Below are 16463 nucleotides of genomic sequence, written 5' to 3'. Positions count from 1 at the left end.
AATAACCTTCAAGTTGTATGTGGGGGGCTCAGAGGCTCCGTATCAGGGCAGCCTCAGCAGACTCTGTCGTGGCTGACATATCGCCCCTATGGGAGAAACCATTTAGGCCCAAAACTCCAGGGTATCGGGAGTCTCCGCCGTTTGCATAGTACCTGTTGCCCAGTTGCATATAGACAATCGTATGCACGGCGGCCCCAATTCCGTGCTGCTGCGCAGGCCTCTTTCCTTGCAGCACCAGCTGCAGAAGTCTCACTTCCACCAGTGTCGGAATTGCCAGAAAACACATCTCTTTGCACCTGTACAGGCCTAAGCATCCCTTCTGTGGGCCCTGATGCAGTTGGGGGTGCCCGCAGATGGCTCTCAATCTCCAGGGCCCTCAGGAGGGCCCCCACTGCAGAGAGCCGCTTAAAGCTATTGATGCAGCTATCCTTGGAGAGATCCCATGGCACCCCAGATGGGCACTCAGAAAGATCCAGACTTTGTAGGCCCTCGGAGACGCCGGGTTCGACGCTGCAGAGAAACACGTCTCAAGGAACAAATATTGTAGCAGCCCCGTCATCAGCAACAAACGCAACAGCAGCTGTAGAGTCTCCTCTTCTAACCTTGGCCGACTCTTGGAGGCCTGTCAACGGCTGTGCAGCATCAGCTTTTGTCAGAGTGTCACTTCATCTCCCCGCAACCTTTGGCTACACCAGAAGAAATACAAGCATGAGCCACCCATTGTGCTGCACTGCAGCAAGGGAGGGCGTTCGTGTGCATATTCAAACGAAGAGTGACTCACTCGTGGTTGGAGGCCTGTTGTACATGCTTTCCCGCGGCCTCAGTGGGGGACCCCCTTGTGGCGTTTGGGCCTTAGAAACCCTGGGGCCGACCCAGTTGCTGCAGCGTAGCAGCTTGGTGGGTCTTCTACCGGACACTCGCGTTAAAGGCCTCCGTGCAGCCCTTCAGGTTCTTGCTGAGTCCACCCGTGACTTGTTACAGCAACTCTTTGTAGATAAAGAGCCTTCTAGCTGTGAAGTCTCTGAAGGTGCTGCGTTGGTGTGGGGCCCTAAATCAATAGCGGCAGTAAAAGCTGTACAGGCATCAGCGTCAACAGAGAGACTCCCTGATGCTACATATGCACCAATTAGAGCAGCGAAAAGACGCACAGAAGAAGTGCCAGAAGGCAAAAACTCGTTGGTGGGTGCCTCTTTGAGGTACTCCCAACTTCCTTTGGGAGATTCTGATCCGTCGGACGTTGGCGTGCCACCTCTAGGCCCTCCCACGTCCCTGATGACGCACGATGTGGCCACAGCAGCCTTGTCAGAGCAGAGCCGTAGGTCGCTTCCTGTTGCAGGTGGAGCCGGGGACGAAGTGCATGTCTTGGTGTCTGGTGGTGTCGATTCTTCTGTCTCCCTGATGCTGCTGCGCGAGTGGGGCTTCAGGCCAAAACCTGTCTTTCTCAAGGTTTGGGCACCAGAGGCTGCGCAGCTCAAGCTGCAGCTACAGGGACTGCAGGAGCAACAATTACAGCAGGAGGGAACTGTTGCTGCAGCTGCTGCTGCCGCTGCTGCGGCAACGGCGTGTCCGTGGCGAGCGGACGTTGAGGCTGCATCACTGGCATCAGCAGCCGCAGGACTCGCATTAGAAGTCGTGCCTATGCAGCAGGAGTACTGGGAAAGGGTTATTACTGCATTCCTAGAAGGCGCCCGGTAGGTTTTGACATTCTTCAGCCCTATGCCTTAAGTAGCTAGGAAGCGCTACTGCAGTTGCCTGTTTCGAAAGATCGAGTGTCAGAAGGCCGTTCGCCGCATGGGCAAAGGACCCCGCTGCAGACATCCTAGACGAACCTTAGGTGTCTCTTCTTGGGCTCCTTTAGGCATCGGGAGTTGCTTTGGGTGTCAGGAAGGATTAAGGGACTGCGAGCTAGTCATTAGTCCTTTTGGAGCTTGAAGCCTTGGTCGATCAAACTTTATGGTCACAATGTCTAATGGAGCTACTGTTAGGGGGTGCAGGTGTATTTCATATTCATAATACAATGGCAGATAGTCCCTTTGCGCGAGAACTGATGAGTTTGTTTTTTGTCTCAGATCGGGTCTCACACTAAACCCCGACTGGAGCTGTAATCGCCTTGTCAAGTTTGGGGCATTCATGGAGGCTCTGGGCGACACTGAAGGCAAGATTGCCTCGGGCCACTACGCCAGAGTTTGCATGCAGCAGGGTACGCTGCTAAAGTGACAGCTACCACTGCTGTGGTTGCTGACGATGTGCATGAGCTGCGGCACACAAGCCTCTTGTTCTGCCAAGATACCGTCAGGAAAGTAGAATAGTGGAGTTCTCTTTGTTGGGTCTCTGCTTCAGCGCCAAGAGCATGCCCTGCTTTGACCGATACTCGTGACGTCGATTTGGGGATTGTTGTCTAAGAGTCTTGGTAATCTATAATGGATAACGGTGTCTTGTTGCAGTGCTTAGTGCCCCATTCACTTACTAGTGGTGCTGCTACGCAGGGGTCCCCCGGTTGCTCAGGGGGTCAGACGGAGCAAAGGATCAGTCATATTTTCTCTCCGGTTTGACTCTTCACCAGCTATCCCGAGTGCTCTTCCCTGTGGGGCCCCTTCTCAAGACCCAAGTGAGGGAGAACGGCCGTCGCGTGTTATTTTTTGATTTTGTCCCCGTAAACGAGGCTCTGTTGCTGGTGCTAGCGGTGGGGTTCGGGGCGGCTTTGTAAGAGAGTAGCCAAGGTGTTAGGGTGTAATCCTGCTTCCGCTTCCTGCTGGAGACGTCCTTGAGCGAACTTCGACTGTCACTTGCTAGTGGTTTTGTGTATCGCAGGTGCGGAGGATAGCACTTCGTTGGAGACTCCCCTCTGCCCAGCGACCGGACAGTCAAGGCCTTTGTTTCTTGGGGCCCCTCGCTGTGGGGCCCTTTCTCTCCCATATTCTGGGGGATAAAGGGGGTCCCGTGATGCATTATCCATCTGGAACCCTTATAGGACGTCATAGGGGCCTCTGGGGGTTCACTGCCGGGCAACAAAAAGGAGTGGTGCCACTTCTTGACCCAGTCCTCTGCCGCCGATGTCGCGGCGCCTCCGGTGGCCCCCCGACACTCTCAGGACCCTGGAGCGTCGTAGGGAAGGATCCGGAGGCCAATGCTCTTTTCGTTGTTAGTCGGGAAGAAGAGGAGGCGGCAGAGGCCCATGTCCGAGCGGTTGCTGCAGGATCACGGGAGCACAAAGGGCTCGCTCTCCTCGAGGGTGCAGCAAAAGGAGACCGGAGAGCCTTTCTCGCTATCAAGCTAAGGCAATTACGGACCCATCTAAGGGTTGATAGTATACAATGGATTGGAGGAATTCCCCCTCCAGAGTTTGTTGCAGCTTCTAGTCAGGTGAACTCCCAAAACTGGCCACGCCCTTTTACAGGTAATGCAGCAGCAGCTGATGCTGCCTCAAGAGCTGCTGCGGCTGCACGGAAAGGTTTGGCAATACTATCGGGGAGGCCACCTGGGGGCGCACAGGGTGGCCCCCCAGGGGAAAACGCAGATTTGATTGTACAGGTCAGACACAGCGCGGGCTTTGTTGGCGTAGCAAAGCACAAGTTCAAGATATTGTCAGCAACGGAGGGTCGCCTGGGAGTCTCCAGATCTCTTGGAGAGTACTCTGCAGAAGCTGAGCTGCTGCTGGATGAGCCCGATGTTGGTCTGGCGCCAGGGCAGGTCGCTGTGTTTTATAGGGGAGACGAGTGTCTGGGATCAGGACGCATCTCGCCCCATCAGGGCATATCTTTTTTGAGGGAAGCCCTGAATAAGAGCGAGTGATATTTCTTTTCCCATTGTACATATTGCACTTATCTCTATCCTCCGCCTTCACCACCTTTCCACGTCAGTGAACCCTTCTCAGATATGTGCTAAAGACTGCTGACCGATTGAGCTGTCAGGCTTACAGCTATCAGACTTTCGACATTCTTTTAGAGGATTCCGGGTGGTAGTGCGCTTCAATGTGCAGACAGCGGTGTGGTATTAGAGGTGACCCCGAAACTTGTATCCTCTTTTTTCTCACTGGAGCGGAAACACTTTGCTTGCTGTACGCCTGAACAAGATATTACAATCAATATGAAACATAAAGGATAATAAAATAGCAAAAACAAGTGGACATCGCCTGTCTGCCGTGCCCTGCCTTTCCTGATATGGCCTACCGCAACGACCCAACTACAGCCACACTGCTCACCCACCCGCCCCCTTGGAGTCCCCCAAGGACTTGTAGTTCCTTTAATCTTCGATCTGCTGTTCCCTGTACACTTCAATTTGATTTGCAGACAAATGGAGGGCAATAAGGCTTCCAGGTGAAGATTTCTTGCCGCTTGCTGCAGGCCTCCTCCGACGGGCCACTTCCTGGGTGTTACCCCACGCATGTTTTCTCTCTTCGCCCAGGGCATGTTTAATGTCCATAAAATACGCCGAAAATTACAGATTTAGGCTTAATAGAATATCAGAGTTCATATTGCTTCGCACTCCGTCGCTCTTCTCAGGCGGGTGCCGTACGGCCGACTTTGTGATTTCGTGGGGAGGAGAATTCGTTTCGTCGGAAAGATCAAGGAGGCTGAAGACGATGCCATTATCATAGAAGCGTCAGAAGGTGCTCCCGGCTCTTAGGGCGTTCCTGAAAATGCACTAAAGGAGCCTGCAAAGCGCACCGGGTCCATGCTCCCTTCTCCCATACACTCCTTTAGAGTGCTACTGCCGCGTTTGCTTTGCTTGATACCGTTGCCGCTGTTGCCTTTGGCTTATCCTTTGTTGCTTTAGGTAGATGCGTGAAGTGCTTCTTTAGAGAGCCTCCACCTCCTTGTCGTTATGTTGAGGTAGTGGCCACAGTGCAAGAAGACCTCACGGTCAAACAGGAGGACACAGACCAAACTATCCCACTTGGAGACAACATTGGTACGTCTTGTTCGTATAACTCAGACAGGCCATCCCCTGTACTCGGAAATTTTCTTGGCTTCTGGAGTCTTGGTCTTGCATGGGGTGTCGGGAGGACTTCGAAGTTGCTCCATTATTGTCACTGCTATTCGGTGCATCGAATCGGCTTGTTTTCTGTGCGATTTTGCCGCATCATATGTATTCGTGCATTCCTTTGTTGAGTGTTCGGTATTTTTGGCGCGGATGCAGATATGGAGCTCGTAGACGCAGCCACTGCAGCGACTTTCCACCCTCAGTTCAACCATCTCTTCGAGGCAGAATAAGTGACAATCTTGACTGCTGGATGCGCGTTCTGCAGCACTGCGGCATCCAGCGTAGAGGCATTAGGCCTTGAATGTTTACCTTTTATATGTAGAGGCCTCAATGTTGGCTAGGAGCAGGGGCCGATTGTCTGCTCCCGAAAAGCGGGTGACCTATTTATCTTGTACAAATTTCGGCGAGATACCTGCGCATTCTTTGTTTGTGAAAATGTATGCATACAATACTGTTCCCTCGCGCTGTTTTGTGTAGGCGTGGTGGGTTGATGCCCTGATATATTAGAGAGAAAAACTGTGCGACAGTTTAAACTAGGGATGAGCGTCTACCAAGCTACACTAAAGTTTCGCAGGAATCCTATCCCTTACTCTGCTTTTTTCGGGGGCTGGAGCAATGGATGGCCTATATAGGACCTTTACTCTTTTGTAGCTCTGTATACTGCACATCCTCTACATGCGGTAAAAGTTATTGGTACTCAGAGTAGCTGCATGCACGGGTTAGGATTGTGAGACAAAAAAACTCTTCACGTAGAAGGGGCTTTGCCCTCCACCGCTACCCACTTTCTTCTGTGCACTCACCCCCTCGGACCTCAAGGGGTGAGGTGGTGTACACTTCAGCGTTATGGCCCCGAATTTGACAGGGACGCTTTTAGGGGCCCTCAGAAATAGGCGGAGAACCGCATTATTGGGCATCGCAGGGGCAAGGGGTGTAGCGTCACCTCGTCGACTTAACTCAAAAGGACGCTAGAGGCCCCGCACTGGAGGTACTGCAAACAGGCAGCTCGTGTAGAGGTAAAAGACCTCTGCTGCTGCTCGTTAGCACTAGCAGGAAGCAGACCGGGTGTTAAATCGGGAGACGATACACATTTTTAAACTTAAAAATCGAGCAAGGAGTTTGTTCGCCTAGTTGCCAGGGGGGGACTGCAGGGGAGGGTGGGGTGACCCCCTAAGTGTGTGTTTGTATACTGCCGAGTACGTACGAGTCGGGGGGATTTGCAGTTGGGGTGCGACAGCCGCGTATCGCAGTATACTGCGGGAGAGAAAACACACTCGAGGGAGAAAAAACTGGAAATAGAAACGGGTGAGCTACGTCGTTTGTTCAGTAGAGAGTAAAGAGACCAGAAGACGCTGGCAGCGGTTGGTAGCCCCCGCCTCACGCCCCAGCCCCCCGTACTGCGAAGATCCCCCCCCCGTATAGCTTAGCGACCTCTACACTAAACTCCTTGCTGTGTTTTTGCTGGAGTGAATCGGCAGCTAAACCACTGTCGCTCTGCGCTTATGCAGAGGTCACAACGCCGCCTTGCTTTCTCCTCCAGGCTGTTTTCCGCACGGCAGCAGCCCTCTGCTTAGCAGGAGCCCTGCGATTTCGCTCCGTGGGATATCAATCTTGCGCCTGGAGGGGCACGGAGACCCCCTTCCTGAGGTGCTGCCGTAATCAGAGGCCTCTCAAACCCCAAAGAAGCCAGGGGACTCTTCCCTAACAAGCACCTACAGGAGCGCCCCTTGAACCTCGGAATCAGACCGCGGCACTTGTTCTGGCGCAAGAGTTCCTTGAGTGTGTGGTGGCCCTTCTCTGATTTCTACTACTGAGTCCTTCGGTTGCAACCTCCGGGGCTCTACTGGGGGCCTACGGTGCTGCCACTTCCGCCATTAGTAAACAGTAACCTTGTTTGCGACCGCTGCAGCTGCGCGGTCTCTGCAGTCTTCCTGCTACAGTACACTGCTGCTAGCCTTTGTTTTGGTAGTTGCTAGCGGCACGGCTGGTGCTCCAATTCGCACTGCTGTTGTTTTGCTCGTCCTTCCCCCCGCGCAGTCCTTTTGTGCTGTCTGCACCTGCCGTAGATCCAATGGAAGTGGACGTGGGTCTTACGCACCATCCACCAGTAAAAACGGCTGCTTGCAGCCCAAATGCGAGCCAAGAGAATGACCAGGCCCAGGCAAATGTGGCTGTTGCTTTCCGGGCAGATGAGGGGGCCCAGGGCCCCCCCTCAGTAAAACCAGAGGAGGCGTTGGTCTCCGAGTGCTCTTCCGGCTGCCGGAAGCGGAAGACAGGCGTAGGAGGGGTGCCCCCCAAAACTCCCTTCAATTGTCGCAGTAAGGCGAGGACTACAATTTTGTCTGGGTCGGGAGGTTGCTGTGGTGGGAGCAGCAGCAAGTTTGTCTCCGCTGCTGCAGTGCTGGAGGAGGCGCGAAAGGTGAAGGATTCGCTGCCTGAGCTGTCTAAGGACTTTCTCGACAGCCTTTTGGCAAGGGGTCTCGAGCCGGTTACCTTAAAGGAAGTGCTAGAAGAAAGGAGACTTCAGTGGGCCGCTACGCAGGTAAGCGCCTGGTGAACGGTTTTGATTCTACTCGTCCCTGTCCCCACCTTGTTACCTTTTCTAAATGGAATCCTTCATTGCTTGTTGTGTATTTCGGCTAACCTAGTTCTTGGTGCCTCTCTCTCCGTGCTGGCGGGCTCTGGTCAAATGGTGTGTCGTCAACGATTTGATGCGCTCGTAACCTGTCCTTTCTGAATTCCTTCAATCTCCATATCGCTTGTCATTTCCTCTTCCTGTTTGATAGCATTTATGGAGGCTTCAGCCTGTCTTGTTTTAGGTTGATGGGGTCAAGAGTGAGCAATGCGGGCTTTTCTGTGTTTTCACAGGTGCGAGACGAGCGCGCTGAATCTGAGCATGCGCGACTTTTGGAGGCATTCCAGCGGCAATGCGAGGGCTGGGGCAACAATCGGGAGGGATGGGTACATAGCAAATGGCACAGCGTCATTGTCTGTCCAGACTTCAAGCGTGGGGGTCTCCAGGTCAGCTGCGTAGCCTCTGTGTTTGAATCCACCAACCGATCGTTCCGGCGGCTTGACTCCGTCGCGTAGTGCATGCAGCTGTCTCCGGCACTTCCCCAGCTTCCATGGTTTTTAGATCTGCGTGTTGTCGGCTGCTGTACCGTTCCTGCGTTCCTGTTCGTATCGACTGTGGGCAGCCCATGCCTCATCTGCTTTTTCCCCGGCGTTGCCGCCGAGAAGAAAAAACCTTTTCACACTGTAATGTTATATACCCCCGTCTCAGTAGCATACTGTGGGTGTCGCTGCTCCCTCGTGCTACCTCTGTCGCTGCTTAGCCCTCGATGCCTTGCGCTGTCTCTTGCGCTCTTATTTATTGCCTAGGGGCACTTGCCTCCGGCCTATTATGCCCCTCTGAGGTGCTGAATGTGCTCTTCAGGTGTCCCGATCATCGATGCGGGATATGTGGAATAGCATAATGTCGGTTGTTCACGGCTTCGTGAACCCCGACTTGCTGGTCTGCAGGGTTACCGATCCGACCCATCCTGTGCGCTTTGCAACGCCGCCTGGGGAGAGCTGCTATACCGTAGTCTACGCTGGCAGGGAGCCACTAAGGGCATCCAGGGAGAGAAAGATATTGGGAGAATACACAGGACACGTCAGGGCGGGAAGCACCAACAAACAGAGGTATGCTTTTTGCTGCATCAGGATCTCGCCAGCTGTGCGCCTGCAGTCTGCTCTTTTCGGTTGCTGGCCCTCTTTACCTGCCCTCTCCCCCCTCTTTTTGCTGGCTTCTTATGAACGCATCTCAGTAAATTGTGTAAAAAGGAGGCTTTTGGTCATGAATATATAGACGCATGCGTGTATGGAAGCTTATCGTGAAGCTGGAGTCGAGGTCTTCCTCTGAAAGGCTGGGCTTCGAATTACAAGATAGAAGCAGCGGGGGGCAGAAGACTGCACAGAAATGGTTAGAGCAGAGCAGAGATCGCGTCAACAGGGTTTTCATAAGCAGAAAACGGCATGTGTGCTACGCGTGCAGATTCGAATACGTTTTTGACTTGTCATTCTGTGCATTGGCCTGGCGCGCGGCTGAAGAATTTGAGAGGGAGAGCGACTCTTCAGGAGACGAAGGCATTCCCGCCGTCCCTAAGATATCGGTGCCTACTTGTGAAAATGCAGTTGATTCCAGTAAAGCGACGGCAGCTACTAAAAATGCAGCAGAATCTGCGAGCGAAGGCAAACGCCGAGTCCAAGTCACTGGTGGGATGCATGTTACTGTTGTTTCAGCTGGGTAATGGGGGGGGGGAGGGGGGGTTGGGGTTTATGTGCAGCTGTCTTTGTGTCATTTTATGCATTGCTGCTGTCTATCTTTTAGGAATGAAGCCGACGCTTCTTTGAGTAGCCTCTTTTGTTCACGCCTCGATGCTTTCCCATGTACTGGTTGCCGGAACAAGAGCCTACTAGGCAACAGAATAGTTTTGGCCTGATTTTCCCACCGGACAGGCCCAGGTGGCGGCGCTCTGGCTCTGTTTTCAGCAGTGTCTTGTGTCATAAAAGACTTGGTTTGGAGTTTTTGAGTACGAGATGTGTTGTTGCGGTTTCAGGGGCCCACAACATTAAGCGGGTAGCACTACCTGTGCGTGGCGAGTTGGTACTGGATTCGCACGACGCGTGCAATCAAATGTCCCTTGTCAATCACTATGGTGTGTCTCTCTCCCTCCTTCGAGGTGTATATGAACCTTGTTTGTTCTTGCTCCAAATAAGAGTGTTTCTTAGATCTTGCCTCCTTTTTGTTTGGAGAAGGAAGCTTCCCTTGCCTCTTTCAACAGAGGTCATCAGAAGGGCTGCTTCATCATAGATTGCTACGGTGTTTGCCTTTGCTTGATGTCGGTTTTTGCGCCTGTTCAACGGTCGATGTTTGCTGGCTTCTCGCTGTTTGGCTTGTTTGGTAGCTTTCCTTCTCAACTGATGAAGTGAATGGAAATTATGTAGATCTAAAGCTGGTTGGTTTGCGTGGGGGTGCAATTTCCCGTTTTTTTTAGGAACCATCGGACTACTTGGCGACAGAATTTGTCACTGCAACACTGAGTGGCAACAAGTCTTTGTCGACGGCTGGCCCCACGTCGTTCTTACCACCATTCCCGGAGTTGCAATTGAACCGGGTGTGCTCTTTTTAGCCGTTGTGTTCCTCACTCTCCCTAGCCCCTCCTCCCTCACGCTTTAGGCGCAACGTCTTCCACCTGTCTTCATGGAGACTGAGTGCCTTTCGGAGGGAGGTAGCCAGGCACCGCATTTTTATTTTTTCTCCAAGCTTACTTACGCGGGCTGCCGATATTCGTGTGCCTGCAGGGGATGAGGTATTGGCGGACTTCGGTTATGATTGGTTTAACCGAGTGCAGGACGCCTCCCACAAGGCCATTGCTCGCGAACTCCTCGACTACCGGATAGGCGCAAAGACTGGCGGCTATCAGGTGCGGCGGTGTCTGCTGCTGATCTTGCTGATGCCGTAAAGGATACAACCGTGTGCTATTTCCGCTGCTGCGTCAGCGCTGGTTTTACGTGTGTGTTACGCCTCTGGCATGCTACAGACTCTGGCCCCGGCAAGGAGTGCAGATTGCGTGGTGAGGGATAGCGATGCTACCCTGCAAACACGAGCTCGAATGGGGGAGGTCTGTCCGTACTGTCATTCGGACGAGATCCCCGTGGTCTCCAGTTCTGCCGCCAGGTCCCCCGTAAAAGCTGCACCGAACAGCAGCAAGGCTGCAGTGGGCAAGCAACAGGACACAGCGGAAGGCAGGCTGGAGACTCGAGCGCAGGATTTTGGGGAACTGACAGAAAATGCGACAGAAACAGCACCTCGTTGGGGAGAACAGGTCGTTCACTGCGACGGCTGCGACAGACCCTGCCATCTTCGTTGTATTTTTGGAGCGCACAGTGGCGATCACTGGACGCAGCAACAACAACAACCGCACCAGCAGGCACAAGAACAGGGACAGCAACAGCACAGAGATCCGTGGATCCTTCAGCAGAAAGCGTCAGATGACCCTCAGAGTGCGATCGGTACTTCAAGCGTTTCCGTCCCTGAAAGCAGAGAGGCCGCTCTGCCTGCCGGTGGGTTTGGTCTGATTACCGGGGGAGAAACAGTCGAAGACGTGTGTCGATGGTTTGTTGAAGGGGACTGCAAATGGTACTGCTGTATTTGCCGGCTCCAGTGGGAGAGGATGGCGGCTGCAATGAACTTTTCTGTTGATTGGACGGCCCGAAGGGTGCTCGGGGATGGCAACCCGCTACTGCTGCGGTCTCCTTCCGATTCCATCGCGGAAGTACGAGCTGCTGCTCCAGGCCTGTTGCGGTCTAAGGAGGAACAACAGGAGGTCAAAGATAATTCCACAGGGACTCACAATAGTGACCCTTCTGCGTCCATCACTAAGCGCAGACCATCGGCCTTACGGCGTGGATCTATCAGCGCTCTGCTTTCAAAGAGACAGCGAAAGGCTCCAAAGACCTCTCCCCACTTCACACGAAGCTCAAAGGGGCTAGTCAATGCCTTTGGGGAGCAAGGCGCTTCCTCATGCGGCCCCTTGCCTGTACCGAAGGGCGAGGAAGGATCTGCACAGGAACTAGATGGCTCTGCCTCTCGGGGCAACACTGAGGCCAGCGAGGCTGTCATCGGAGGGCGAACCGGTAGCGAGGGAGCTCTAGCGATCCACTCAGCCGATACTGGCACTTCTGCCTGCGAGACTGTCGAAGGCAAGAGCACTAGCTCAAAGGAAGTCTCAGAGACCCCCCTACTTGAGGTCAAACCCGGATTCCCTGGGGACGTGGTGGCTGGGCTTTCCACTGGAGTCCCCGAGTCCCCTCTCTCTGGTGCTGACAGTGACGTTCCCCTCAAAACTGCGAATTTGTGTGTCGAACCCGCAGTAGATTTATCTGGCGAGGGTGCAGCGATGGATGCCTGTAGCACGGGCAACGAGGAAGCAACAGCGACGGAGGTTGCTGTAGGTGGGGAGGCCGCGAACACCACCGAAGCGGGGGCTGAGAGAAAAAGTTCTGGAGGTTTTGTGGTTCAGGAGCCGATGAGAGTGTACAAAGACAGCAGGGAAAAGTGCAAAGAGAGCAAGATGCAGCCATGTCCCGTAGCCGTAACTGTCTCCGAACTGTCAAGTGAAGAGCTGCTGGGGTGCCGGACGGAGATGCTAGTAGAGCCTCGTACATTGCTAGGTTCTTTGCAGCCATGTGTGCGTTGTTACAAATTATACGGAGCAAAAGCAAGTGTTGAGGTGTGCCGACTAACAAAAAGGCACCTAGCATCTAATTGGGATCACCCCCATTTCGCCTCTCCTGCGCAAATACAAGATGCACTGCTGACTTGTTTCCAAGACGCGTTGTTGACTGTTCAGCGGGAACACCGAGAGAAGCTGCAGCAGGTGCTTGAAGGGATGAACCCCCTGCAGAGAAAGGCAAGTATGAACGCCCTGCTGGCGGGCACCAGGCAGCCTCGCATCCACGCAACTGCAGCGCGACGCAGTGCAGAAGACCCTCAAGGTCCAGAAGTCCATGCAAGCGAAGTGTTGACCAAGGGTAGTATTCCTCTAATTTCAGTTACCTTGGGGAAGACAAGGGTAGACTGCAAGTATCGGGATCCCGAAAACCCGAAGAAGCTGAAATGGTATTATGGCTGCGTGACGGAATACCAAGCGGTGGCACCGGAGGTGAGGGACGCAGAGCCCGAGTCTAGAAAGAAAGCCAAGGGATCAGGTGGCAAGGGGAAGGGAGGAGAAAAGGAAGAAGAAACGGATAAAGAAAAACAAATCACATACTTTACAAATCAGTTCCGCATCGACTATGACGATGGAGATACAGAAACAGTGCCTCCCCACGAACTCATCGAAATGCTAATTGCAACAGGACCTGGCAGCAAACTCGACGGAAGGAAAGCCATCACTACAACACCCCTTGTGAAGATGCTCTCACCAGATATGAAAAAGGCAAATCGGCAAGTGACTCACCTGGTTCGCCAAACAAACAGGAAAATGGGATCTGTAGAATCTGGTTCTGAATCTGACGGTGAATAAAAACGAATATGCAGCCGCTGTTACCGTTTCCCTCGAGTTTCTTTGTCAGTGCAAAACCATCAGTAACCCCAGTATCGCGAAACCTCGTCTTTCAGGATCACTGAAAAAATGGCACTATATCGCTATTTGGTTGATGGCACTTATTTATGAGTGAGCACTGCATACAGGCAAAGGAAGATACACAAGGAATGGATGCTTGTGGGTATATAAGGATTCCAGATGATGCTGTGCGTGCACCTGTTCCATATAGTGTTCGTGTTCCTGTTTGCTCCCATCCGGTTTCATAGATGTGTGCTTATTTTGGTTTTGGGATCTCTTTTGCATCAGTATTAGTTGCTGCTTGGAAGGCAGCACGAGGGAATATTTGGACAGAACATTGATTGGGCTGTACCTACAACATTTACTTGACTGTAGATGTCTTTTCCTCGTTTGATACATCGCGCAGATGTCCTTAATGAATTTTTATTGGCGTACACGTGTTGTCTAGCATCGGTCAACCGAAGCGACAACAGAGGGTTTCGTTCTTGGTGTACAGCCATAGCTAACTGACTGAACACAGCTGTTTGTGAGGAGCCCCGGATACCGAACAGGGCAGAGAAAGCTCGCCGCCGCCAACGGTTTCCGTATTAGGGGTTGCTTACTCTGAATACCTCTTTGCGCAAAAGAAATGGAGTCACGATAGGCGAACTGACAGAATAGTAACAGGTGGAGACAAACGGGGACCGAGAACGGACGGTTCCTCCAGTTATTTCATTTGCAGTTTTCGAGGCTGAGTCGTGGCGCACAGAGCTTTTCCTGCTCCTTAATATGGTAACGAGTGCACTCCCACAGGTGTAAAGACCGTCTTAAAATATGCGCACGCCCCACCGTCAAGTGTTTAATTTGCTGTGCATGTATATGCCATTCCGAGTCAAGAATAATCAGTGTGCACAATAGGTGCTGAATGGAGCGAATTAGAGCACAATGTGAGTATTCAAGGTGGACACTTGACGCTTCTTTGTTTGCTTCTTTGGTGGGTCCCTACAGTGTCTGCATAGTTTGGGGACCAGTGAGCCATCCCAATTAGCAGTCGGTGCAAGGCGCAACCCGAGCCATTTTCTGCTCGAAACGAAATAAGCACAAGATCAAAAACCCCATGAAAAGAAAGCTGACACGGCTTATGATCGACGGTGCCGTCTTGTTGACAGCTGGGGTAGTGAATGCTCTCGGGTATTCACAGCAATACGGCAGATGGTATTGCCTGTAATAACCCCGCGCTACCCTAATTGTCAGAAAACTCGGATTCAAAAATAGATGGTTTCACTTGAAGTGACAAGTTAGAGCCGGATGTTTTCCCCTGGGATGTATATGTATAACTGCAAAGCAGGGGTAGTGGTGCATGACCAGTGCTACTGGCCACACAAAAGTCCATCGCAACTCGTTTCCCAGGACGCTTTAAGGTATTTAGTAAAACTATAGTTAGTCTTCTACGCCTGTGTTAAAGATTCGCTTTGACCTTGAGCCCAAAGAACATGAGCTACGGCGGACAAGGAACTGGGGAGTAATCTGACTGATTTGCTTGGTGGAGTGTACAACTCCACGTTGACTGCACTCTGAAATCATGCAGAAGTCAGATAAAACAGCCCATATAGCTTATCAGAGAAACAAAAAAGACCGACAAATCGGTAGCAGGCAAAGTACCAGTAGGACGGTAATCAGAACAGCAATTATACTGATGGTCTTGCTGTTTTGGTCCTACAATTGGGCTCTTATTCTATTTTCCACAAAGCACGCCTACCTTCATATTACAAAAAGGTATGCCGTGGACTCGTGGGCTCAGCAACTGTGTGCAACTGCTTTGTAAGGCCTGGGGTCCTGCCTTTCAGACAACGTGCACAGCAGCAATCCTCGGCCCCCTTAAATGGTAGCCCTGTTGGGTGAGGACAAGGGAAGAGAGGATACCATGTAATGAGACAGATACTCTAAACTCCCTAGTTTAATTGGAATTTGGCAGATCGTGGCCCCGCAAAGACGTCGTAACCCAATTTTACGCAATCGGTGAAAAGATTTTGTCCAAGGAGAAGCCTAGGTGGCCCAGGTCATGAACGTAGGGAGGAATATCTAAATGCCTTTTGTGTTTCAATAATTTATATTGTTACACCCCATTTAAGCTCTCCATAGGGAGACACGTCTACTCCCAAGCCCGTTCAAAGCCCCGCAGAAAGTTTGTGTCGTTTCAAAGTGTTTTCTCTCCGCGCTCTGACTCTTTGGTTTCCCAGTATTTGTGAAGGGAGAAAGGAAGCTAAGACGAGCGCGTCTGCACCCGCTGAGCAGTCCGAGCATTCGCAACTAGCTGCATATTGCATCAAGTCCACAATCACGCACACAGACTTTTACATACATACATACATACATACACACACACACACACACACCATTGCACCTTCTTTTGTCGAGCTAACCGTACTCTGCAATAACTAATACATAAGGACATACAAACGAATAGGCCAATTCGCAATTAATTCTCTCCTAAATATAACTGGTGCAGTAGGAAGTGCTTTGGTGTAATTTAGCCCGCAACTTTTTCACGCCTCCGCCGCGCACCATTTCACACACACGGCCTGTCGTCTGCTCCTGTACTTTGATATCGATTGCATGAAGAGTAGATGAAGATTTTCCACCGTATCGTTGCTCCCCAAGCAGGCAGAAACGTGAAAGCAGTGCCACTGAAAAGGCAAATTTGTGTGCCAGAAGGTGGAGCGAAAACAACGGGAAGAGAGGCACACAAGCTACGAACGTCTTACGTGAAGGAAACAAAGATAAGTATTCTTTCAGGATTACCTCTTCGCCTGATGAGGCAATGTCTGTGTGCACATATAGCCGACGCATGAAGCAGAGTAGACTTTCAACTTCCACAAGAGGCCTGAGAGAAAATGTAGTGAGACCATACCTGAGAATGCCTGTGCATGAGTCCTAGTGTAGACGAAAGCTTGACAATAACAACCAGCAACCTGCTAAGCGATACCTGTAGATGAGGGTATCCACGTCAGGCAGGGCGTATACTGGGGAAGAACAATTATCAAGAAATGCGAAAAATACCGTCCATGACGACTAAATTTACTATTCAAGCGGAGCCGCAGATTCTCCAGCAGGCAGCGAAGTCCGCAGCTGCTTTACCGTGGATCATCTGGGTTGGCATGCCTCACCCAATTACACCAGATGCTCCCGCCTACTGTGTCGGCAGCGCTTAATAATCCCCAAATCCAGCACCTCTTTGACTTCGTTTTTTATCCTAAATGCCCATATGGGTCACTTAGCCGCACGGCTATCTCACAGAATAATTGGGGGAGTTTTGAAGTTCCTGTTTGAAGCCAGTACTGATTGTTCTGTGGCACCTCCAACTTGGGTCGAATCGATAGTGAGAAAGCGCAT

General features: G+C 52.0%; 2 protein-coding genes across 2 annotated transcripts; both read left to right on the top strand.

Moving 5' to 3' along the window:
• The first annotated feature begins 417 nt into the window (after nucleotides 1–417).
• Nucleotides 418–13052, top strand: LOC34618812. Its single transcript, XM_026336343.1, has 11 exons — nucleotides 418–1365; nucleotides 1513–1562; nucleotides 7108–7522; nucleotides 7849–8001; nucleotides 8417–8664; nucleotides 9017–9237; nucleotides 9582–9680; nucleotides 10020–10139; nucleotides 10327–10448; nucleotides 10566–10945; nucleotides 11030–13052. Exons 1-11 carry the CDS (start codon nucleotides 418–420, stop codon nucleotides 13050–13052), a joined length of 4779 nt encoding a protein of 1592 aa, XP_026192128.1.
• On the top strand, nucleotides 4294–5213 carry LOC113147423. Its single transcript, XM_026338016.1, has 4 exons — nucleotides 4294–4316; nucleotides 4503–4609; nucleotides 4777–4911; nucleotides 5140–5213. Exons 1-4 carry the CDS (start codon nucleotides 4294–4296, stop codon nucleotides 5211–5213), a joined length of 339 nt encoding a protein of 112 aa, XP_026193801.1.
• Nucleotides 13053–16463: the final 3411 nt, after the last annotated feature.

Source organism: Cyclospora cayetanensis, unplaced genomic scaffold, assembly GCF_002999335.1.
Source record: "Cyclospora cayetanensis isolate NF1_C8 unplaced genomic scaffold, CcayRef3 CcayRef3_contig_1, whole genome shotgun sequence".
Classification (NCBI taxonomy): Eukaryota; Apicomplexa; class Conoidasida; order Eucoccidiorida; family Eimeriidae; genus Cyclospora; species Cyclospora cayetanensis.
This window is presented reverse-complemented; position numbering and strand designations above follow the sequence as displayed.

Coding starts and splice junctions, on each gene's coding strand:
- LOC34618812 (XM_026336343.1), top strand. CDS start 418: ATGCAGCTATCCTTGGAGAGATCCCATGGCACCCCAGATGGGCACTCA. Junction 7,523..7,848: donor TTCAGTGGGCCGCTACGCAG/GTAAGCGCCTGG, acceptor GTGTTTTCACAG/GTGCGAGACGAGCGCGCTGA. Junction 10,449..10,565: donor CAAAGACTGGCGGCTATCAG/GTGCGGCGGTGT, acceptor GGCATGCTACAG/ACTCTGGCCCCGGCAAGGAG.
- LOC113147423 (XM_026338016.1), top strand. CDS start 4,294: ATGGAGGGCAATAAGGCTTCCAG. Junction 4,610..4,776: donor TATCATAGAAGCGTCAGAAG/GTGCTCCCGGCT, acceptor TTGTTGCTTTAG/GTAGATGCGTGAAGTGCTTC. Junction 4,912..5,139: donor CCCACTTGGAGACAACATTG/GTACGTCTTGTT, acceptor GCGCGGATGCAG/ATATGGAGCTCGTAGACGCA.